This window comes from Bos indicus, chromosome 20, assembly GCF_029378745.1.
Source record: "Bos indicus isolate NIAB-ARS_2022 breed Sahiwal x Tharparkar chromosome 20, NIAB-ARS_B.indTharparkar_mat_pri_1.0, whole genome shotgun sequence".
NCBI lineage: Eukaryota > Metazoa > Chordata > Mammalia > Artiodactyla > Bovidae > Bos > Bos indicus.
In genome coordinates, this window is record NC_091779.1 from 38,310,240 (window position 1) to 38,335,275 (window position 25,036).

Consider the following 25,036-nt stretch of genomic DNA (forward strand, 5'->3'; position numbering starts at 1 on the left):
TCATAGCATAAAGTTATGCTATGAAGCAGAAAAGAATTTTTGAGGTCAATGGGCTCTGTAAGCTCAATCATTCAGTCCTACCTTAATCAAAAGTTCACTGAGTATTTGCTGCAATCAGGCACAGAGCCAGGCTCAGATGGTCAAGCAGCCTTAGATTTTTCAAGAGTCATGATTCAGCTTTTGGGTTCCTTCAGGACCTTGTATTTATTTCCTCTTCCCACTTGTCACTGGAATTCCTCAGGGATTTCCAGCAGGACGTGGGGTAGAAGGGTGTTGACACCAATAGATAACCATGGCATTGTCCTTTCATGCTTATCTTCCATTTCTTTCATATGAATCCTTGACGTTTAGTATTATTTCCACTGAAATGCTCTTGAAAATGCTATGTAGGTGCAACACATTATTTCTATTAACAAAGAGGCTGAATATGATATATTGAAGGAAGATGTGAAAAAATAAAGTGAACTGATATGTGAACTCCTTCTCTAATTACACAGGCTTGATTTTAAATCAGTGGATGAGACATGTAAAAAAGGTAAGGCCTGCTATATTCTTAAGATCATTTAAAATGTTGTTATGGGAAGAATTCTAAGAAGGCTTTGAAGTTTCCCACCCCCTGGAGTACATATATATACGTACATGTGAATACATATACATTGAATACATCAGGTCAGATCAGATCAGTCACTCAGTCGTGTCCGACTCTTTGTGACCCCATGAATCGCAGCATGCCAGGCCTCCCTGTCCATCACCAACTCCCGGAGTTCACTCAAGACTCACGTCCATCGAGTCAGTGATGCCATCCAGCCATCTCATCCTCTGTCGTCTCCTTCTCCTCTTGCCCCCAATCCCTCCCAGCATCAGAGTCTTTTCCAATGAGTCAACTCTTCGCATGAGGTGGCCAAAGTACTGGAGTTTCAGCTTTAGCATATGTACATACATATGTGCATACACATGAATACATAAGTACATTGAATACATATCTTGTATAACCCCTTCCCCTTGAGTGTGAAGGATTTTAAATTTGATGAGAAAGTCATTCCCAGGAGTAAAGGCAAGGAGATTCTGCAGACAATTAAGGTACTTAATCAATGGGTTTTGAGTTAATCAAAAGAGACCCCAAACTTGGGCCCTGATTTAATCATGTGAGGTGTTTTAAAAAGGACTGTTTTTAAGGAAGGTCTTAAGGCAGAGATTAGGGATTTGAAGCCAGTGAGATGCTCTCCTGTTGGTGAAGAAGCAAATCTCAAACTGTAAAAAGGCCATGTGGCAGGGAATAGGCAGCCTCTTGGAGTTGCAGTTCTCAGTCCTATAAGATAATTCTGCAGCAGCCAGTCCTGGAACCAATCAACCCTGTGTTTTGATGGTAGAACTACCTAGGCTTCCTAAAGGATTGGATGTGAGAGTTTGAAAAAAAAAAAAAAGGAAAAGAACTGGGGATGACTCTAGGGTTTGGGGCTGCCCAATAGAAAGGTCAGAATGTCCACTGACCAAGAGGCCGAGGGCTCTGGGTGAGGGCAGGGCAGCAGGGTGGGGAGATGGGGGGTCAGGGACGCAGACTCGGATGCGGGAAGTTGGAAATGTCTGCTAGAACATCCAAGTGCAGAGGTCCAATAAGCAGCTCTGTTTAGGAGTCTCATGTTTGGGAGAGAGGTTTGGGGTTGAAATAGACTCTTGGGATTTGTCAGCAAATAGTATTTCAAAACACAAGTCTGGCTTCAACAAACGATAATAGTCCAAGGTCCGCTGCACGGGGAAATGGAAGACTACTTCAGTATTTCTGAACCCCATAAACAGTAGGAAAAGGCAAAAGAAATGACACCAGAAAATGAACACCCCCGCCAGGTCGGTAGGTGTCCAACATGCTCCTGGGAAGAGAGGAGAAATAGCTTCAGAAAGAATGAAGAGGCTGGACCAAAGTGGAAATGACGCCCAGTTGTGGATGTGTTAGGTGGTGAAAAAAAAGTGATGCTGTAAAGTATGATATTGCATAGGAAACTGGAATGTTAGGTCAATTGTAAATTCCAAGGTAAACTGGAAGTGGTCAAACAGAGATGGTAAGAGTGAACATCGACATTTTAGGAGTCAGTGAACTAAAATGGATGGGAATGGATGGATTTAATTCAGATGATCATTATATATACTACTGTGGGCAAGAATCCCTTAGAAGAAATGGAGCTGCCCTCATAATCAACAAAAGAGTTCCTAATGTAGTACTTGGGTGCAATCTCAAAAATGACAGAATGATCTCGGTTCATTTCCAAGGCAAACCATTCAACATCACAGTAATCCAAGTCTATGCCCCAACCACTGATGCTGAAGAAGCTGAAGTTAACTGGATTCTATGAAGACCTACAAGACCTTCTAGAACTAACACCAAAAAAAGATGTCTTTTTCATCAGAGGGGATTGGAATACAAAAATAGAAAGTCAAGAGATACTTGGAGTAACAGGTAAGTTTGGCCTTCGAGTACAAAATGAAGTAGGCCAAAGGCTAACAGAGTTTTGCCAAAAGAATGCACTGGTCATAGCAAACACCCTCTTTCAACAACCCAAGAGACAGCTCTACACATGGACATCATCTGATGGGCAATACCAAAACCAGATTGATTACATTCTTTGTAGCTGAAGATGGAGAAGCTGTATACAGTCAGCAAAAACAAGATCTTGAGATCACTGTGGTGAGCCATCAATTTCAGTGAGATCATCAGCTTGTCATGTCGGAAGATGTGGAGAAGAGATTATGACCAAAAAATGTGTGAATCTGAGCATGATGAATTAAACTGCCTTTTCTCAGGATACTCCTGTAAATTTTTTACAACACTTGGTATTGTGTGGCCAGCTGGGAAGCCAGGACGTGGCTGAGCCTCATCAGTTATAAGGAAGTGCACTGTCACTGTGAGGAGACAAGGATGTGACTGCAACACACACGTGTCTCAGGGGTCCTTTTTTGGATGTAAAGAGACCTTTCACCCAGTGCCTGGGACTCATCAGAACTCATGGACAGTGACAATGACCTGTATCCAGGAGCCCTGCCAGTCCTGGATCATAGAGAATACAGGTGACAAGCAGGAGAGCTGGGTGTGGCCCTAGACTTAAGCCCTCTTCTTAAGCCCTCTTAAGACCATGCAGAAGCCCTGGCAGGTGAAAGAACCTCCAGTTCAAGGTCCTACGGTGATTCCTGGCAGAATTGGAACATAGCCCAGGGTTCCTGACCCTTAGAATTCCTATTTATGGGGTGTTTTCCCCCAATTTGGTCTTTACTATTCTAATAATGGCCAAAAAGTAAACTTATTATTTTGTTTTATGTTTTCCCTTTGTGCAACTTCTTTAGGATGTTAACCATTAAGGGTTGTTTCACCAGGTAGGGTTAGCATGGTTAGCTTCTGTTTAGTTGACACTTACATAGGGCCTACTGTGTGCTGATCACTGTTCTAAAAGGGCCACATATATGAACTCATGCTGTACAACAACCCCAGCAGCAAAGGATGAAAATAAAACCACGGCACAGAGAGGTTAGGTAACTCCATCAAGACCTCACAGCTTGTCAGCCATGGCATCTGTGCTTCTAGTCCCAGTTGAAGGGTGCTGAGATTTATGTAATGTTGAGCATCCAGTCTGTGGGACAGAGAGGCATGGAAAATTCCACTCCCTTCTGCCCTCTGGACACTACACACACACTCTCACACACATCTGTCAGCCATCCTTTGCCCCATTATTGTTCAGCTGCCAAGTCATGTCCGATTCTTTGCGACTCCATGGACTGCAGCATGTCAGGCTTCCTGTCCTTCACCAAGTTTGCTCAGACTCACTCTCCATTGAGTCAGTGATGCTCTTTAACCATCTCATCCTCTTTGCCACTTTTTCCTCCTGCCCACAATCTTTTCCAGCATCAGGGTCTTTTCTAATGAATCTTCCCCATAGAGCACATCTTTCTCAGACTTTGTGGTCCTGCCTCTACCCTCCCCTGCACACTTTGTTCCAGCAGTTTGGGCAGCAGCAGATGGGAGCCATACTCCTCCTTGGCACCCAGAGGCCTTTCTGGCTTCCCTGCCTTGCAGTCCTTAGGGCTGACCAGCATAGGCTGCCTCCTGCTTTCAGCAGCTCCATGAGCAACTGAAAGGCTCTGCTGTGATGGACATTTCTAACAACTTCTCGCAGAAAAGGAAAGTGCTTTGTACTTGACATCCTATTCAGACTACTGGCCTCTTCCCACGGAATGAAGAACCTATTTCTATATAGATATGCTTTCCAAAGCTTTACAGGAGAATTGAACTCAGTCCTCGAGTTATAAAACAATCAACAACAACCAAAACAAAAAGCTGCCCCACAACTGCCAGCCTCATGTTTTGAACTTTTTTGGTAACTGACCCCTTTCTTTCACCTGCTCTCCTGCTAGCATCTAGCAGAGATGCTTGAAATATGCATCCAATGGAAGAGAATTGCTCATTTTCATGTTACAACAAGTTGTGTTCAATTTTGCATTGTAATTTTACACTAATGGCTGGCTGAATTGATTAATCAATACACATAGCTTGCTGTCGTGTCTGAATCTACCGTTCAATGTTTCTCATATCTTATCAAACTTCATTGTGTTGGATATAGTTTCATATTTTTAACATTTATACTGAAGTCAGAATAGTTTTCAGATTTTAAGATCTTGTATACTATTGTGGCCTCAGGGATAGAAGTTAATGATAGAAGTTAACGGCCAAAGTGTTCGTTTAGGATTTTCCATAACATGATATGAAAAGCCCAAATGAATTTTTTGGCCAACCCAATAATGATGATAATATTTTTGATGATAATAATAATCTGATGGGTATGCAAACTCTTGGAATGTTACATGAGTTAGTCAAAATCAAAGAGAAATGAACGAAGGCACATATGGGTAAAAGGCAGTTCTTATCCAAAGCTTTTACAATTGTAAGGACCTTTAGTGAAGAATATGCTCAGTAACAGCTGATTTGCTAGATGAGAAAAGTGAAGCCCAGAGAGCTTAAGGATATTGTCCAAGATCACACAGGGAGTTAACAGGAGGACTGTTTAAGATTTGACCCCTGCCTCCTCTCCAGACTTCTCTGTACTGCAGCCTCATACTCAGTTGCTTGGTCTTGTTTGACTCTTTGGGACCCCATGGACTGTAGCCCACCAGGCTCCTCTGTCCATGGAATTTTCCAGGCAAGAATACTGGAGTGGGTTGGGCATTTCCTTCTACAGGGGATCTTCCTGACCCAGTGATTGAACCTGAGTCTCTTGTGTCTCCTGCATTGGCAGGCAGATTCTTAGTCACTAGTGCCACCTGGGTGAATATTAAACTCTACACTTTGGGAATACATTAAAGGAACAGGGGATGGGGATGGAGTCTAAGACTAATTACACAAGAAATTGATCAATGTTACTGTGATATGGTGCCACATACACATTTTAAAAAAGACCTCAGTAATTACCTCTATAAGATGCTCCTGCCTATTGAATGGCAGGGGTTCAAGAGGATTTTCTGGAATTTTGATATCTTCGTCTCCTGTAAACCACAGGCCAGCCTACACAAAAAACAAAAATAAGAATCATTAAAGTTATGCTGAGATATAATTGTTGCTTTCAGAGCCACAGAGGTTGAATTGATCTTTGCAAGATGTCTAGAGCAGAGGTCCACAAAGTAAGGTGCAGAAACCATGGGGGTGCTGAAGCAAATTCTAGAAATTCCATTCATGTGTATGAGATCTCATTCTTTTGTAATAATTTTTTAAAAAATTGATAATGTATAGAATGCATTAGTGCAGTAGTACACAGGAATGATTTATAAATGAAAACCCACAGGCCAGGGCACCAGCTGCACTATGATTATGCTGTAACTATTGGAGTGTGCAGTGAAGCTTGGAGGTCCTCACCCTGGATGTGGATGGCACAGCAGTATCGTGGCTCAGACAATAAAGAATTCACCTGCAATCAGGAGACCTGGGTTCGATCCCTGGGTGGGGAAGATTCCCTGGAGGAGGGCATGGCAACCCACTCCAGTATTCTTGCCTGGAGAATCCTATGAACAGAGGAGCCCGGCAAGCTACAGTCCATGGGGTTGCAAAAAGTTGGACATGACTGAGTGACTAAGCACACTCTGCTGGTGTCTGTGTCCTCCGTCACACTGCACGTGTCCTGTCCATGTTTGTATATGTCTTGGAGCCTAGTGTCCTGCTGGGGCAGGTTGTTGGTGTTGGAAATCTTGGCTGAGTGACTGACTGACTCAAGAGCTCAAGGACCGATTTTGGAAAGACAGCACTTGTCCTCAGCCCATGTCTGACACTAATTACCAAATCCCTTGATTGCTGTCTGGGCATGCCTTGCCCCTCTCCCCCTTTCCCCCACCCCACTGCTCCCATGCTGGTGTAGAGCCCTGTTGCCTCCATCATGAGCTGCTCCAGCAGCCTTTGAGCTGTCTTCATTTCCAGTCTCTCTCTTTGTTTCAACTTAGACCATTTGACTACCAATTTTCCCTAAACTTGATTCTTGTCATGTCAGCCTCTACTCAGAACCATTTCCTTTTCTTGCTGTTTTGCTCACATCATTCCTCCTCCAGGTGATTACCTGTCCACCAATGTCAACCTGCTTATCTCTCCAGACCCAGCTTAAATTACACCTCCTCAGAGAGGTCCTCTCACCTTTGTTCTCTCCTCTGAACTCCAGTTTGACTTGTTTATATCACACATTTGGGCATTCAGTATGTTTTGGGTTGCCTCATTCATATTTGCTATTGAACATCAGGTATTACTTCCTTGGGTTCAAAGAATGTGTCTTGCCAAGCTTCCATATGGCAAATACTTCCTTTTGTTCCTAGGTCTTGCTCCCTTGCTGTCTTCCACACTGACAACCTACCCTTGGCACTGCCTACTGCCAAGAACCATTGGCAGGTCTAATCTGACTCTGGCCTATGCTTTGTGCCTTCTTTCCTTCCGAGAATTACCTGTGCTGGGAGAGAAGGCTGGAGTGGTGCTGGGTAGCTTATAAGAGGATGCAGCCTCCAGAGGTGGAGACTGGGTTTTCATTTAGAACAGAAGAGTGCTGGGTGGGAGATTCTGGCCATGCATAAGCGTGTGAGGGAGAAGATCCAGGAGAAGCTAGGGTCCATCATGGGCTCAAGGTTTGAATGTAAGTGCTTTGCTTTGCCCAGTGGCTAAACTGTTGACAGTAAGTATCACTCCATGGGGGCTTCCCTGGTGGCTTAGATGGTAAAGGAACTGCCTGTAATGTGGGAGACCTGAGTTCAATCCCTGGGTCAGGAAGATCCCCTGGAGAAGGGCATGACAACCCACTTCAGTATTCTTGCTTGGAGAATTCCATGGACAGAGGAGCCTGGTGGGTTACAGTTCATGGGGTCAAAAAAAGTCAGACATGACTGAATAACTAACACTTTCGCCTTTACTTCACCACTCCATGGAGAATAGAGAGATGAGGAGCACAGTTAACATTCATGCTTTGGGACATGATGGAGTGACAAAGCTCAGAATTACCTCCTGCCTAAAAAAATAAGAAAAATGAAATATATGTGTTTATATATATATATATATAACAATTATTTCAGACATTAAACAACAAGCAACACAGGATGGTGATTCCTGAAATAAGGAGAACAATGAGGAGCCCAACTATGGTTCAGTCTACAGAGCCAGGGGAGGCATCCAAATCGAACTGGGATGTCCTGCTGGGCTGAGAAGATAGACTTGGATTTGAGGGAAGGGCAGCTTCACTGGTAGCTCAGTTGGTAAAGAATCTGCCTGCAGTGTAGGAGACCTGGGTTCCATTCCTAGGTTGGGAAGATCCCCTGGAGAAGGAAATGGCAACCCATTCCAGTATTCTTGTCTGGAGAATTCCATGGGCACAGTAGCCTGGCAGGCTACAGTCCATGGGGTTGCAGAGTCAGAGACGACTAGCCACTAACAACACTAACCACTATGATGACTATTAATAGAATTTTCAGGGAAAAACACTAGAGGTGCACAGAAAGAGAAGGTGAGCCCTAGAGATGTGCAGAAAGATCTCCTCAAGTCTTGGCTGAGAGCTGACTTGTGCAGATGTGTATGGAAAATACCAGAAGTGGGAGAAAGAATCACAGGAAGGGAGTAAGTTTAACAATTCCTAAAACTTACATAGGGCTGGGACTATATTACCACCAGGGAAAATGTGACCACCAGGCAGGGAAGGACCTTCTGATGCATAAGGTATTGAGTAGTGTCCCCAGGAGGATACTGCCTGAGTAGTGGGCCCAGAATGTTGTTATTTAGTGGTTCAGTTGTGTCTGACTCTTTTGTGACCCCATGGACTATATAGCCTGCCAGGCTACTCTGTTGATGGGATTCTCCAGGCAAGAATACTGGAGTGAGTAGCCATATCATCCTCCAGGGGATCTTCCCAACCCAGGGATCAAACCTGTGCCTCCTACATTGGCAGGCAGATTCTTTACTGCTGAGCCACCTGGGAAACCAGGGCCCAATTAGCCCTACGATAAAAGGCTGTTTTGGACCCACCCTTACCAATCTTAATGTAACCTTGAAAGGATAAAACTGATTGCACATAACATTATTGCATGCCCAATAATATTTAAAGGCATATAAAATTGGGCACTCAGCCATATAAAATTTGTAACATGTGGCATTCCATACAAAGGCATTCAAAAAAGCCAGAAAATATAACCCATAGTCAGAAGAAACATCAATTAATAGGAACAAACACAGCAATACATAGATGATAGAATGAACAGACAAGGATGTTCATTTAGGTCTTCTAAATAAATATGCAGAGTACATCATAAGAAACGCTGGGCTGGAAGAAGCACAAGCTGGAATCAAGATCACGGGGAGAAATATCAATAACCTCAGATATGCAGATGACACCACCCTTACGGCAGAAAGTGAAGAGGAACTAAAAAGTCTCTTGATGAAGGTGAAAGAGGAGAGTGAAAAAGTTGGATTAAAGCTCAACATTCAGAAAACGAAGATCATGGCATCTGGTCCCATCACTTCATGGGAAATAGATGGGGAAACAGTGTCAGACTTTATTTTGGGGGGATCCAAAATCACTGCAGATGGTGATTGCAAGCCATGAAATTAAAAGACGCTTGCTCCTTGGAAGAAAAGTTATGACCAACCTAGATAGCATATTCAAAAGCAGAGACATTATTTTGCCAACAAAGGTCCGTCTAGTCAAGGCTATGTTTTTCCTGTGGTCATGTATGGATGTGAGAGTTGGACTGTGAAGAAGGCTGAGCACCGAAGAATTGATGCCTTTGAACTGTGGTGTTGGAGAAGACTCTTGAGAGTCCCCTTGGACTGCAAGGAGATCTAACCAGTCCATTCTGAAGATCAGCCCTGGGATTTCTTTGGAAGGAATGATGCTAAAGCTGAAACTCCAGTACTTTGGCCACCTCATGTGAAGAGTTGACTCATTGGAAAAGACTCTGATGCTGGGAGGGATTGGGGGCAGGAGGAGGCGGGGACAACAGAGGATGAGATGGCTGGATGGCATCACTGACTCGATGGATGTGAGTTGGGTGAACTCCGGGAGTTGGTGATGGACAGGGAGGCCTGGCGTGCTGCGATTCATGGGGTTGCAAAGAGTTGGACATGACTGAGTGACTGAACTGAACTGAACTGAACTGAAATAAATTTCATTTGTTCAAGGAGATAGAGGGAAAAATTGCATATGATGAAGAGAGAAATGAAGGATATAAAAAAGATCCAACTTAAACTTCAAGAAATAAAAGTATATTTCCAATGAAAACACACTGGATTGTATTAATCACAGATTTGGTGCTACAAAGGAAATGATCAGTGAATGGAAAAAATGGAGGAGTCGAAATGAATACAAAATAGAATTAGAGAGAAAATAATGAAAAAAATAAATAAAAGAATTCAGGATCAGCAACTTTGGGACACACATGTGATTGGATTTTGAAAATGGTAGTGGGGGGAGTATGAAAAAAAACTTCTGAAAAATTTCCAAATTTGACAAAAACTACAAACCCACAGATTCAAGAAGTTCAGTGAGCCCCAAACAAAATAAATGTGAAGAAAACCACACTGAGGGACACAATAATCAAATTGCTGAAAACCAGCAAGAAAGAGGAAATATTAAAAGGATTCCTTTTCATCCGCAATTTCTCTACCATCAATTACGTATCCAGTTGTTTCAACACATAGGAATTTCCCCTGATTTTTAAAACCAAGAATTCATTCGGTCACATAAAAAAAAATATAATAGATGTATTTTAAAAATTAGAAAGCTGTTTCAAAGTATTTCACACAATAAGAGCGCCAGAGAAGAAAGAACCTAATTAGAGAACAACTTGTGCATGTTAAAAAGTTGCCCAAGAAAATTTTGCCGTGTGAAATGGTACACGTGAACTGTAGGGTTGGGTTTAAATTGATCAAGCAGGGTTTAGTCAACCACATCCTGCCCCGCTGGATAATCAGGGGATTTCTCCTTGAAATGTGGAAATGTCCCTTTGTACTCTCTTGCTAAAATATGGCCAAGGAATTTGAGGTTTACTTTTCCTTAGAATAAGGGCTGTGCTGTTTGGATCCTAGAACATCTGACTCATTAAACCTGTGATAACATGCATTCTTACTGAAAGAAGGTGAGTCGAGAGAGTTCGCCATCAAAGAATTCAGCGTGAGTGTGACTAGACACCCACACACGAGAGGCCAGCGTGTCACAGCTGCCTGAGGGCTGGGAGCAGAGGCAAGGCAGTTTCACGCTCGCGTGGCTCAGCCCAGGTACACAGTCAGAGCAGCTTCACAAACCCTGTGTCTCATTCCATTTTAGAAGCTGGGGAAGTCAACACATTCTCAGGTGGCAGTTGTGGTGAACGTGCAATTAGTCAAGAAAAGAAAAAAATAAAAAATAAAATAAAAAGCAGAGTAGAGAGTCTATCTCTCTCTCTTTTTCTCCCCCCAGGGAACTTCATTTCAGCAATGCAATTGTACTATTTGGCTATTCTAAGGTGACATTTTCCACAAATCATAACATTGCTGAAGCAGCTGTTTTGGCAGTCCCATAAAAGAACTCTGTATTGCGGTGTGATCTGGCAAGTGCTGGGAATATGTAAGTCACATGGGGAATCAAGTAGGCCTCTCCAATGGCTTCTTTGTCGTGGGCTTTCTGAGGAGTGGGCACTGGGTAGGCCAGGGGCGAGGGAAGAGCTCAGAAATCAACTGCTCCCAGAACCCAGGTGGTGTTCTGATATGTGTATTTGAGTTTCTGTTTCATGCAGCAGTCAACTTTCTCTAAGAAATTCACACCTTTGGTGAAGGAGCTTTCTGGTTTTACTCAGCACTTGTTGGTACAAATTACCAACACCTATGTTCAACTCATGTTTATGCAAAAAGATGTTTAAATGGATATCCTGTGTTCACTGGCACATACTGCCAAGAGTGAAGGTTGGTACTTTCGTGACTGCGCGCTTGTTAAAACCCTAAGCCAACAAGTTTTGCTCTGCTGTTTGTGTTTTTACACAAAATCATCTTTAGAAGTTGTAAGTCCAGGTCCAGGACAGTGAAAGAATTCACAGATTGCTCTACTTGGGAAGTAAGTCAGCCCGGTCAGTTATGTGTCTTTGTTCATCAGCCTTGAAGAACCTCTTCAGTGTGCCAGTGCTGTCTCCGCTGGCTCAGCTGTCTGAGTGTGGGAATGTCAGGGTTGTCTATGAGCACGTCATCCATTAATTGAGGAAGAAAAGAGAAGCAGGAAGAGATGTGATCTTTCAGTGGTGAAATACACAGGAGATACAGGCACTGAGAGATTATCACCCTGATTCAAAATCAGCACCTTATGAACCTTTCGTGTCTACCAGCTTTGCGAAGTGGTGGGCACTAAGATAAATTTCTTTGCTGTTGTTCAGTTGCTCAGCCGTATCCCATTCTTTTGCAATCCCATAAACTGTAACCTGCTAGGCTCCTCTGTCCATGGGATTTCCAGGCAAGAATACTGGAGTGGGTTGCCATTTCCTTCTCCAGGGGATCTTCCTGATTCAGTGATTGAAGCCGGTGTCTCCTGCATTGGTAGGCAGATTCTTCGCCACTTTAGGGAAAGCTTGAATTCCATTAGCAGACACAAATTAAGTCATTTACACCCTTCTTGGTTATGGTATTTCATTCTAACTCACTCTCTTCTTACTCAAACTTCTCAAAAGATGAATCGACTGTCTTATCGTCACTTCCTAAAGAACAATTTATTCCATCAATCCTCTGCAATCTAGATTCTGTACTCTCTTCAAATTGTTCTGGTGAGGGTCACAGTTATATCCTATCTGCAAATCCATTGGCCAGGTACCATGTTACTGGATTATCCATCACTTTACTCACTTCTCTCGGGTGATCTTATCCATTCATAACTTCAACATTTGCCTGACTTCTGCATCTGCCATATCAGGTGGGACATTTCTGCCTGCATTTCCCACAGACATTTCAAAGTCAACTTGTCAAAAACCATCTCATCATTCAGCATGCTCATGATCAAAGGGAAAAAAAACCAAAAACCTGCCCTTTCCCTGTCTGTGTTAGCTGTAACTGTTGTTGCGACTCGCAGAGTATTGGGTATTGGGCATTGGGCTGATTAAAATCTCTGCAGGCGAGTCTAATGAAAAGCCAAGGTTAAGAACTTGGGAAGAGGACAATGATGTTTGCTGTGATTTCTTTAAGAGCCCTTAGCTCTGCAAGCAGTTTGGACTTTTTCAGACCCTCCCTTTCCCAGGGGGTGAAGTGGGGGTAGGTGGGAGCAGACTTCTGCCTAGGACCTGGGCAGTGCCTGTGCTGCCTCTGGGAGCCTAAACATGGGCCATAAGACCTGGCATGGTGAGATCAGGGAGTAATATACTTCTTAGGTCAAAAGTACTCTGATAGGATTAGTGCCACCAGGGGCCAGGAGTGACCTGCTTATACTGTTCGTAAGTGACGGTGCCCAGCTGCTCCGCATCCAGGGCCTTGAACCTCTGCAGGGTCTCCAGAAGCTCCTCCTCCAGGGGGATGGGCCAAGGCAGCGCTACTACTAACAAGAATTTCCGCCAGTCCACGGACTCCGAGTTTGTTACCAACAAAGATGCTAACTCCTGCAACTAGAAGAAAACAGGAAATGCCATTGGGATATTTGTATGATTCTCTTGTGACATTCTACCTGCTTGCATTTCATAGTGACAGGTTCTGGCAAAGGAGGTAAAATTTTTAGCTTGGTTAATACGGTCAGAGCTGACTTGCTCCCTCAGGTCCTATGAAGCAATCCATGCCAGACAGAACCTAGAGAGTGTTTCCATTTTTGCTTCCTTGACATTTGTGGGTTTTGCTTACTGTTATACAAGGAACTGGATTTCCCAGGTGGCACTAGTGGTAAAGAAACCGCCTGCCAATACAGGAGACGCGAGAGATGTGGGTCTGATCCCTGGGTTGGGAAGATCCCCTGGAGGGCACGGCAACCCACTCCAGTATTCTTGCCTGGAGAATCCAATGGACAGAGGAGTCTCGAAGGCTGCAGTTCACGGGGTCACAAAGAGTCAGACATGACTGAAGTGACTTAGCACACACGTATGCACACAAGGAATTAATGTTTGTGACCATAGTACACTTCGTACCTTTCCAACAGAGGTGGAATAAAGATGATATGAATGTGGGAGGGCTCGACAGCTTGTAGGGAAATATTCTTTAACCGTCTTGTTTTCTTAAGGAGAAGAATATGATGAAAGCAAGCCTGAATCATCTACTGTTACTTGTTAGGATCACTCCATCTGGTAGTAATAGATACTAACTCATTGGCTGACCCTCACAGTCTCTGTAAAGTTTCACTGACTGTCAGCATCATCACTTGTTTTCAAATACTGTGCCTGAACATACTACATGTCTTAACTTGAAGTTCTTTCATTGGTTTATTCGAGTTTATTGGCTGCCTACAATGCGAGAGACCCGGGTTTGATTCCTGGATTGGGAAGATCCCCTGGAGAAGGCAATGGCAATCCACTCCAGTACTCTTGCCTGGAAAATCCCATGGATGGAGAAGACTGGTAGGCTACAGTCCATGGGGTCACAAAGAGTCGGACACGACTGAGTGACTTCACTTTCTGCTAAATGTCAGATACCGTGAATGGACTGGTTATTTTAAAACTATTGACTTATCAATCAAAGAAGAGAATTCTCAAGGCTTGAAACCCAAACAAAATTGAAGCTTACTTCAGGTTGAGTGAGGTTCATCCAACTACTAGGAAAGTTGTTTGTTCCAAGGTTCAGGGTTACCAAATCCAGCAGAAGGTCAGCAAATGCTTTATTTCCTATTATACCTACAATACAAGGAGAAATATTTTTTGGTGTTATTATATGATCTGTTTCTTTTGCTAAAAATTGAATAAATAATGGATATTTGTATAATCATTTTATTTAAAACTTCAACCTTTAGAGAAACATTAGACATTTTGAAAATACAAAAATATTAATCAATTTTCCGATTCTCTTTCATGGTTGTTTCTCATCTAAGTCAACATGTCTTTTTTGGCTTAGTGATAACTCATTCCAGACTGGGTAAAATACTGAGACTTTATATTTTGGTTTGGAGTCTTCTTTGACCTTTTATTCAGAATAGGTTGAATTAAAAAATAGTTCATTATTCCTATTATTATTTATATTATTAAAATGAATACTATTATTATTTACAGTAATATTCGTTATTCCTGTTAGTTCCTAGTGTAGGCCACTAGAGTACAACACTTTGGCAAATATGGGATAAAGGTGTTTCAAACGCATGCATATCACCACTGTGATCAAAATAACACATTTATCCTCATTTTGCTTTTTTTAGATCAGAATATATTCGTTTGGGTTAAATTTAGGGATATTTGAATTACTAAATTACTGGGTTGGAAGTGCTAATTTAGTTATTTAATTGGCTCAAACATTCTGATATATTTTATAAAAGGTCACTAATATTTCGAAGGCTTTTGCTCTTAAACATGAATCTACTTTACTATGAGATATTTGTTTAGTCTGTTGCTTATTTCAAATTTCATGCACATGCATTAAAAAAGAAGTAGGAAAGCAAAAATAAGTGTTTCTGCTTAAAATAATGTCTAACTCCCATAGCAGAGGTACCTTCTAGAGCCAGGAGACACTCCTACATGTATTAGGGTAACTGTCAGGTCCAGAGTATACAGCTATTCTTCTTTGTTTAGGAATAAAAAGAGTGGAATAGGTGTAGAGTCTCACATTTTTCTTCCTATATCTAAGTTTTTAGCATCTCTCAAGTCCAACATGAATTTTATTAATAATTTCCTCTAACCTTTGGGAAAATGTAGTAATCATTTTAAAATTTCAGTAGTTCATATAAAATACACAAGGTTCAGATCTGGAAGGTAATTTTCTGTGTAGCAAGAGTAGAATATTTCTTTCTTTGATGCAACTGGCCATTCAGCAGGTTGTTCAGAAACAGATTCTCTATCCTTTTTGACCAAACCTGAATATCCAATTTTATAGAAATGAGAATAACTTCCCCAGGTAGTGGAATTTTTGGTAAAATGAGCTTTGTATGATACTACATTGGTTTTCAGATAAGTTAGAAATAAATCATTCATCTTCCTTAAAATGAAACCAGAAATAAACTCAATTGAAACCATGAAGAGGCTCAAAGTATTTAAAATTTCTGGTAGATTTGTAAAATAGTTCCACTGTCTCTAATATCTATGGCACAAGCAAAGTGTTCTAAGAAAATACTTTCAGCTCACATAGATATTATTTATCTGGGGACTTTAGTGTGAAATGCAAAAACTATTTTGATCTTTGGCCTTGTTTCTTAAATGATCAAGGCATATAATAATATGACTTTCACATATAATGCAGTAATAGAAATGGATAAGCTTACAAATTTTGTTTACAGATTAAAAAAAAAAGAAGTTCTTTCCAATTGGCCCTAAGTTACTTATCTAATGCAGCCATCCATTACAATTATCCAGAAAAAAACAGTTAATTGTAAGCCAGGCCTAAAGGCACTCTTGATCATAATTATTGTCCGGTTACCCTTAGAATAACTCTCAGAAAGACGACGACAAGATAGTACCATTGCTTAGAAGTATACACTTCACCCAAAGAGTGTGAAAGAATGTGCGAATATAGGACTAGAATTGGAAGGTTTGGATTTTTGCTTTGTATGTCTGGATGATGCCAAATGCCTTTTGTGTTTGATGTGAAGACTGGTGACTTTTAAATTTCAGGTTTTTGAAAACAGTTCTTTTTGCTAGGATCAATGATGAGGTCGATATTTATCACATTACTAGTCACTTTCCCCAAGGCTTTCTGAGTTTGATGAGCAATCTGAGTTAGGTCTTGTGTCCTCAGTTGAGGATGGTGTTCTTGTATTCCATAAATGAATGGCTTTCCTAGGGTCAAAGTTGTTAATGTCTGGAGAATTCAACTGAATGATCAGGAGATCCGTCATGCTGTCAGCCTTGACCTTGGCATGCATTTGGGACCTGATGCGCTTCATCTGACTAAAGCCGCGTCCTGCCTCAGCTGAACTTGCAGGCAGGCTTAGCACGAGGTCAATGAGTGTCAGGATGTTTGGATACTTGTGTAAATAAACAGAATTCACAAAATCCCAGGTCAGTTTGCGAATGTTCTGAAATCTAGGAGAAAAAAAATAAAAACTGTGAGAGATGGAGACTCCTAAGTTTTACCCCAATATTTATAAATCAACTAGGTTACTTATGCTTACCTAGAGTAGATCTCCAATTTCAACATGCTCCATTCTGTGTCTACTTGGTCAATTTTCACCTTGGCTGCCTCTAATACTGGTTCATAATGTGCAATCAGGATGGCCACCTCTTTTTCTCCAAATTCTGCAATCAATATGCCAAAGAAAAAGTCACACATCTGACAGACATGTGTACAGACGATCAAAGAACAACAGAATCGGAGCCAGTATTCATGGGTTACCTTGATTTATTTTTGCCGGCCACAGTTTAAAGCTTCCAATCATGGTTGCCTTCACCACATCTTGGTTGGCATCTCTGAAACAGCCTCGCAGCTTCTTGATAAGATGTGTTAAAACCATGTTTCTCACATCAGAAATGTTTCCCTTTCCTCCTAGGCAGTTACCATGAAAGTGTGTGACTGAATCCACCCCACGTTCTTTCGGCCCTGGTCTGGGAGGGGGGAAAAAAAATGCCCCAAGAGATGATTACATGCAAAAGCTTCTGGCAAATGGTTTCCCAAGTCCAGCTGTCTGGTTTTGATAGACTCTCAGATCATCCTGGACTCCTCACCTTGTCTGATAGATTTGGAGCATTTCCAGTGTTGACTCTAAGGTGGCAAATATATCAGCAATTGAGGAATTTCTGTTCTGACTGACGTGGGACAGTATGCTAAGGACATTGACGACATCCAACAAGAAATGGACAAATTTGACGACGTCTGCCTGGAGGAGAGACTCCAGGAGTTCTTTGGCTTTCTGATGACTGCTGTCACTTCTGCTTTCTTCTGCCTGTAATACAGGTTGGGAATAAAATAGTGGTTTATCTTTCTCAAAATTATCTCAAATTGCTCAATAAAAGTATTTTTTTTTAAATTCTGAAAATCTGAAATAGTACCATATTTCAAAATTACTTACTGAATGCAGCTGCTGGACAATTGCTGGATATCCCTTGAGAAAGTTCTGGAGGGCAGTCTGCAATCCCTGAAGCCACCTCTGGCCGCTGACTTGAGAGGGCATCGCAGGTCGAAGGTGGAGGCCCTCGAAAGCAGTTAGCAGAGCACTCCTGTGAGCAGGAGAATCGTGATAGAAGCAGTACATGCTATGAAGAAGGTCTTTCACAAGGTTGTAGAGGGGAACGTTCCGGAACACCGCCTGGTAAGATAGTTCGAGGTGATGGGCAAAGCAGTAAACAGGCAGCACACCTGGCTGGATTTCCCTTAAAAGCAGGGCCACCTCGCTGCTGTTTTCTCCCTCTGAACCCGGAGCTCCATCACTTCCAAAACCCACCAGTTTCTTTGCCCAGTCTTGGTTCGACAGCCGAAGTTGAAGATTTCTCTCTAGAGTTTTCTCGATGGCATGTTTTATCGCCCGGGGCTCCTTCTTCTCCACGGTCTGTACCCCGACGATTTGGCAGTGCACTCTCCCTGCGCGTGCAAACTGCACATATACGAGTTGAGCTTCCTCAACTGAACTGGCTGCAATCCCATCACTGAGGACGGAGAAGAACTGACTTTTTTCTAACTTCTCTCTTAGAGCTCTCCGTTCCACTTCAGCAATAAAGTACGTAAAAGTTCTGGCCGATTTACTGGTTCTGAACACCGGGCCAATATCAACTCCCTTCATATCGTCCAGCGAACACATCCAGAGGAAGTCTTTGAGGGGACGTCCGGTTTTGGCGATGGCGTGGCAGGACCGGAACAGGTTCTCCACCCTGCCGAGGGTCACCTTGCTCATGGTCCTCACCATCAGCTCCGTGGTTGCTCTGCTCCCTGGAGAACCACTCGTGGCTTCCATGAGGGACGCCTTGGCGTGAGGCTCGCTCAGATGATGCGCGTTGAGAAATTCAGTCCTGAAGTTATCCGTGCCATAAAAAAAACTCACCTGATTTCCCTTTGATATCACTCCATGTTTACGACACAGGCCACAGAACATAAGATTTAGTATCTCATCGTATACAAGCCAAGGGTATTTTTTAAGCCAAATTTTCAAAAATTGATTGTTCTTCTTTGGGAGGTAATGGTCAAGCTTCCGAGGCCTTTTCTGCTTCTTGGTGAATCCACTCACATCGTCTGGAGGATCCCTGCCTTTAAAATAACTCCATGTTGTTATTTTAAGTAATTTCTGATGCCTACGGGCAATTTTAATTCCTGTCCCCCTCTCTGAACTTATTATTTCTAGAACAATCCTAGGGAGGGCTTCCCACTTACCAGGCATTTTGAGTAGTGCTCCAAGTGCTTTGTATCATTTACTTTTCATCACCCAGTATCCCTATTTTATATAGTTAAGAAAGTGGGTCAGTTACTAGTACTGATAGCCAGTTTGTGGATTAAAAAAGCTAAGGCACAGAGAGGGTAATTAATTTGTCCAGTGTCACAGTGGCCATCCATGGTGGAGTTGGGGTTAGCTAGCAGGTGGTCTTACCTAGCCCCCCACTGTTACACACTACATATTACAGGTTTTTCCTGTGGGTGAAGGATGCTATGGTCTCCTTCTCCCTAGAACCTGTTTCTCCAGGCAGGAGAGGGGCATGGTCTTTTGCTGTTATTGCCTTCTCTGGGTGAAAACACAAGAATCACAGGATACGTAGGGCCTTGCCTCTGCAGGGTTTGCTTTGGACACCTCTCCCCTCCCGCCTCAGCTCTACTTTCTCTGGCATTGGTTGGCTGCTACAAATAGGGGGTCCTAGTGGGAAGCTGTTGTATAGCGCAGGGAGCTCAGTTCAGTGCTCTGTGATGACCTAGAGGTGGGTTGAGTGAAGGGAGGGTGGGTGTGGAAGGGAGGCTCAAGAGGGAGGGGATATGTGTATACTTATAGCTGATTCACCTTATTGTACAGCAGAAACCAACACAACACTGTAAAGCTATTATCCTCCAATTAAAAATAAATTTTAAAAATTTACTGATACTAAAAGAAGTTATACAGTTTAGATTTTACATTTAGATCTATAAAAAAAGGGGGGAGGGCATCCTTCCTAGATTATTTTGCAAAGGAGTTGTACCTCATCTTTTTCTTTTCCCTTAAGGTCTAATTTCTGACACTCATTTATCTGCCAGAGAGAGGAATATGTATTTATCTGGACAGAAGGACAAAATAATTAAAATCACACAAAACTCCTAAAATACATTTCTTCCTAAAGGCAGAGAGCCTAGACCAACATCTCTCTCTCCTCCTACAACTTCTGTGAAACTCCTGGTCATGAGATTACATTGTCCTATTTCACAGCACAATGAAACTTGGAACATGTGCTTGTGTGACTTGATACTAAAATGACTCATGTTGACACACACACTCAGTGTTTGCTTCAGGTTAAGGCTTTAGGGTCCCAGGCTTTCCCTCCTCAACAGACAGAACCACCCTTCTTCTGTGCTTTGTCACGTGCCAGATGACTGCTAAGCACTAGGGAGATGTTCAAGAAAATAAATCTCCTTTCCTAATTGATCTTTTGGATCTCATGTCTCTTAACATCTTTAAATTGAAAACCTTTGTCAGTCTGCTTCTGTCTCCTACTTTATTGGCCTCTAATTTATATTTTGCCTTTTAACCAATCCTTTTGCAATTGTTGTTGTTAAAACAAATCCTTATTTATGTATTTATTTTTAGATCCTAAATTTTCCTGTTTTCATTTAAACCTAGTCTCCTTATAGCCGGGACCCACTGCCTCCACTATCTTTCGTGCAGGTTGGGTAACTTTCAAGCTTCCCACACTAGACCCTTAGCGCCATGCTGGCTGCCTGCTCTACACACGAGAGAGTTGGTGAATACATGAACAGCTGCGTGAAAAAAGCAGACTCTGGCTGTTGAATGAAAAGACTAACTTTCACTACTAATTTAGCTAGTTTTCATATCATTAGCTTTCTGGCCAGATTTTCCAGAAATGCTATCTTGAATTCTGAGCACACACTTTATCACTGGCCACATGTAATTCTCCGGCTTCATGAGACTACATTCCCCCTGAAGAGACACCTGGAACTGTGCCCACAGACTATTCTACCAGGTCCAAAGGCTTCTAGATTTACTACTGCATTTCTGTGATGTGACTCGAGCGAGTGGAAGGAGTTTCCAGGCTGAGTGCCACACTCCTTCTTGCCCTAATCTCTAGGACTTGCCACCTGCTTAGATATTCCTGTTAATAACATCAATCCTTTCTTCTACCTTTTCTAAGAAGCGTGAAAGTGTTGGTCGCTCAGTTGTCTCTGACTCTTTGCGACCCCATGGACTGTAGCCCACTAGGCTCCTCTGTCCGTGGAATTCTTCAGGAAAGAATACTGGAGTGGGTAGCCATTTCCTTCTCCACTTTTCTAAGAAATTTTTCTGTATTTCTTGATTTGAGTAAATGTCAGACTAATTTACTTTTCAGATCAAAATAGGGAGCTTATTTCTCTGCAAAGTATAGTGTCATAGTTCTAGAATTTTCTCAGACACTAAGCCTGGGAAAACCCACACAACTGTCTAGTTTCTCCTTTCAGGGAATCACCAGGTGCCCTTACTCTTGCTTCTAGGTTAGCTGAGGCTTTCTAGGGAGACAGTAGTGTCTGCTGCTCTCAGATACAGTCATCCTCCCTCCAATCCAATCTCCACATCCTTTGGCTCTAAATGTTTTTGATAATTCTCTCCATTGTGGCCTTTGGGGGCAGCCTGAGGCTTCACGTGGGCTTCCCAGGTGTTGCACTGGTAAAAATTCGCCTGCCAGTGCAGGAACTGAGGGTTGGGAAGATCCCATGGAAGATAAAATGGCAACCCACTCCAGTATTCTTGCCTGGGAAATCCCTGGCGGGCTATGGCCCATGTGGTTGCAAAGAGCCGGACACGCCTGAGTGACTGATCACACAATCTTAAGATTTCACAGCCTGACCACAAGCTCTTTGTGGCCCTCATTTCCTGGCTTGTCTGTTGCCCATTCCCTAAATAGGTCATGCAACTTCAAAATCTCAGTGTTGATTCCATTTTCTCCTGTGCCTAGAAAACTCTGCCCCTGCTTCTCTTCCTGGAAGCTTCTGCCAGAAGTTTCCCATGGACTACATCCTTTGCTGACCCACACAGGAGAAACAACTACTTCCTCCTTGGATTCTTGTAAAAACCACGGAGCTGGGTGATGGAGCTCGGCCACTACAGCCTAGACTTCCTGAATTTGTGCCCCGTCTCTGAGACCAATCATTGACTCCCAGGGTCTCCAAGAGGGCGTTGAGAGGGACACTTGTCATTTTTTAAAACAAAGTTGCAGGCCTTGAAAAACTAAGCACTGCCTCTCTTGAAGAAGGAGTTGAGGGTACAGAATTTGCTGAATAGTGTTTCTCTGGATAGCCTCTGAGCAGAAATCAAAATAACTATGAACCAAATCTCTATAAGATATTACATCAAGTACTGATGAGCTTACAAAGAAAAGGAGTCCTTATGGCTTAAGTGGGGACACTGGAACATTGCTAAAGTGTTCTAGCTTCAACAGACTCCAAATTGCTTGCATTGGAGAAAGACTCTCTTTCTGATATGCTTAGCACTTGATGTTTGGACAGGATGTAACTACCCAGAGCTCACTCGGTACATAGCTGAATGTTTTTGGTTTGGAGGCTTACAGTCCCCAGGGAGCTGCATACCTCAGGGTTCAGTTCCACCTGGTGTTGTGAATTTTCATTTCTTTCTTTTTTTTTTTTCTGGAATCGTTCTAAGATAACACTGTGTTCCTATGTGTTCTGTCACTTAGTCGTGTCTGATTCTGTGACCCAATGGACTGTAGCCTGCCAGGCTCCTCTGTCCATGAGATTCTCCAGGCAAGAAATCTGGAGTGGGTTGCCATACCCTTCTCCAGGGGATCTGGGGAATTGAACCTGTGTCTCCTGCGTCTCTTGCATTGCATATGTATTCTTTACCCGGTGAACCACCAGGAAATCTCTGAAGGTACCTCTTAGGGCATGTGCACCTTCAGGATACCGAGCTTACATTCTGCGTAATAATACGCAGAGTTTGTATCCATATTGCATAATGTTATATATTACATAAGAATATAACATTACTGTAATTATATTATTAAGTGATAATGGCTTATATCACACCTGAATTGCACATCCAGTGTGCCAGACACTTTTAAAGCACTTTATGAGCATTAATTACTTTAATGGTCATAACAGTGAAATACCCCATTTTTCAGATGAGGAAAGTGTGACAAAAAGAGGTTAAATAATTTGCTCAAGATCATATTACAGTCATTTGACATGAGGTGGAGTTGGAAAGAGCTGTCTGACTCTTCTTACCCACGGATGGGTCTTCTTCCTCATCCAGCCATGGGTAAGAAGTGAATTAACGTGAAGATGCTTGAGTAGGGGCTGACACACAGGGCTCGACACCATTCCAATATTGACTTCTGTCATAATTCAGAAAATATCCACAAAATCCATTCTGTGCTGGGAGTATGCTCATAGGAATGATCCCTGGGACAGGCAGTAGAAAGAAGGTCCTGAAGATTCAGGCTGTCTTACTGACTTAAGCTGCTCCTAAAACTTTAAGTATAGATCTTTGTTGGATCTTTGTTGGGTGGTAATAAAAATGTTAGCATGATAAGTCCTTTAATTACATTTTGCATAATTTTGTATGATTATCACATATAAGATCTTTTTTTTCTGGCATATTTGTGACAATCAACAAATGGTATTTTATGTCTAATTACTGCCTTTATCAAAGGAGATTTAGAAATATGACACATGCCTAATTTGATGAGGAAAGCAGGGCTGAATAAAAGCATGACAGTATATTACACACTTTTAATTTTCTGTTATTTTCAGTAAGCACTATCTTAATGACTTAATTTTCATGTGGATAACCAGTACTCAGCAAAAACTCTTTAAGCTTTAGTTCTTTCTATTAATATTTTGATACTAGTTGTTCACAAGTATTTATTCAGTCACTTGTTTTAATGAAAGATTATCCATTTCACTCAATAATTTTATTTATGTAGCATAATTAAATGTAACAAAGTGTAACTTAATGACATTGATAGCCCTTGTAAATTTGCTAAAATACTCTTACGACGGGCCTAGTAACATAATGATTGTTACGTGCAAATATGTATGACTCTTATGACGGGCCTAGTAACATAATGATTGTTACGTGCAAATATGTATGTTTTTTTCCTAGAAAAGATTCATCTATTCATCATATTTTAATATATTTCAGTGAGCTTGATGCTTGCATCTTAGATATCATAGGTTGCATTGGACTATGTGAAATAGTATAAGAAAATGCTCACATTTCTTGGCTTAGATATAACAGCAATTTTCAAGTTGAAGCAGGAAGTTTTGTAAGAGCCCACATTTGGAAAGTTACTACTTTCAGCCAGTTGCTCTATATTTTCAAAATGGTTATCACTTCAATTAAGAGGGTCTTTTGAAATTGTAGATTTTTAGGGTAAGTGTCATGAGAGGTATCCTAAAAGATTTTCTAATTCTTGAAAGGAATACAACAAAAACTTCATGTAAAAAACAGATCAATGTATATCTATTAATAATCATTAATAACAATTAATGAAGAAGAAAGACTTAAGTCAGAGAATGTTTTGGGTGTCAAAGGAACTGGGAGAAAGGGCGAGTGGTAATTAACTTCTAAGATGTCATCAGAGAACCTCTAATTCTGTGACTCTGGGATACAGGAAATAGAATGATTATTATTTTGTCTTACCTTTTATACATGAGCAAAATGACAACAATGAATATTATTTCTGTTGATAGACCGCCCGAATCTGCTGTGTTTCACATGAACTTAAAAAGTGCCATATGCAACATATATTTTTTCAAATAGTATAACTGAGCTAATAACAAAGAAAGGGTTTAAACTTTTTGCTTATAGACCGTAACTCATTTTGAACCATCGAGATCTCCAAATCCCATGGTATTATATAGCTTTGTCAATTCTGTGTCAATTATAACTGTTGTTCTTAAATCTGGATAATTCTCCAGCACAGATGGTGGAGGTGGTTCCACAGAAAGAGTTGGTCTCTGTATGTGTTTTCCTGCAGTTCATACAACTGGGGAAGGAGAAGCAGAGAAGTCCCTGACCTTTCCATGAGCATCTGTACTCAAGCCTCATAGCTCCATGGTTTCTGGTGACTGTTCCCCCAACTTTAAATATCCTCTGTATCCTTGCCATCTAGTCACTCTTTACTTCTTTCAGTTCCTCCCTCCAAGCTGTTTTTCTGCAGTTTCCCTGACCAACCTCTTTGCACACTGATTCTCCCTTGTTTGCATTCTTGAGCACTTTGTTTTTTGTTTTGTTTTGATCAAGTTCAGATTTTGTTTTGGAAAGAATCTATATAGAAGTTTATATTTTCTTCTTCTTTGGAT

General features: G+C 41.9%; 1 protein-coding gene across 6 annotated transcripts in view; it reads right to left on the bottom strand.

Moving 5' to 3' along the window:
- The window catches only part of SPEF2 (sperm flagellar 2), a 211,635-nt gene that overhangs the window by 17,946 nt on the left and 168,653 nt on the right, over positions 1-25,036 (bottom strand). For 3 of the 6 annotated variants that reach the window (XM_070774768.1, XM_070774767.1, XM_070774769.1), the window contains 5 exons: positions 17,625-18,793; positions 17,281-17,498; positions 16,952-17,160; positions 16,731-16,854; positions 14,396-16,641 (listed from right to left, as the gene is read on the bottom strand). In XM_070774768.1, coding sequence (XP_070630869.1) covers positions 16,290-16,641; positions 16,731-16,854; positions 16,952-17,160; positions 17,281-17,498; positions 17,625-18,793 — 2,072 coding nt within the window. In that variant the 3' untranslated portion in view covers positions 14,396-16,289. Of the gene's footprint in view, positions 1-5,449; positions 5,543-12,918; positions 13,102-14,203; positions 14,311-14,395; positions 16,642-16,730; positions 16,855-16,951; positions 17,161-17,280; positions 17,499-17,624; positions 18,794-25,036 lie in introns of those variants that run through there. The other 3 variants (XM_070774770.1, XM_070774771.1, XM_070774772.1) reach the window with 2 other exon arrangements.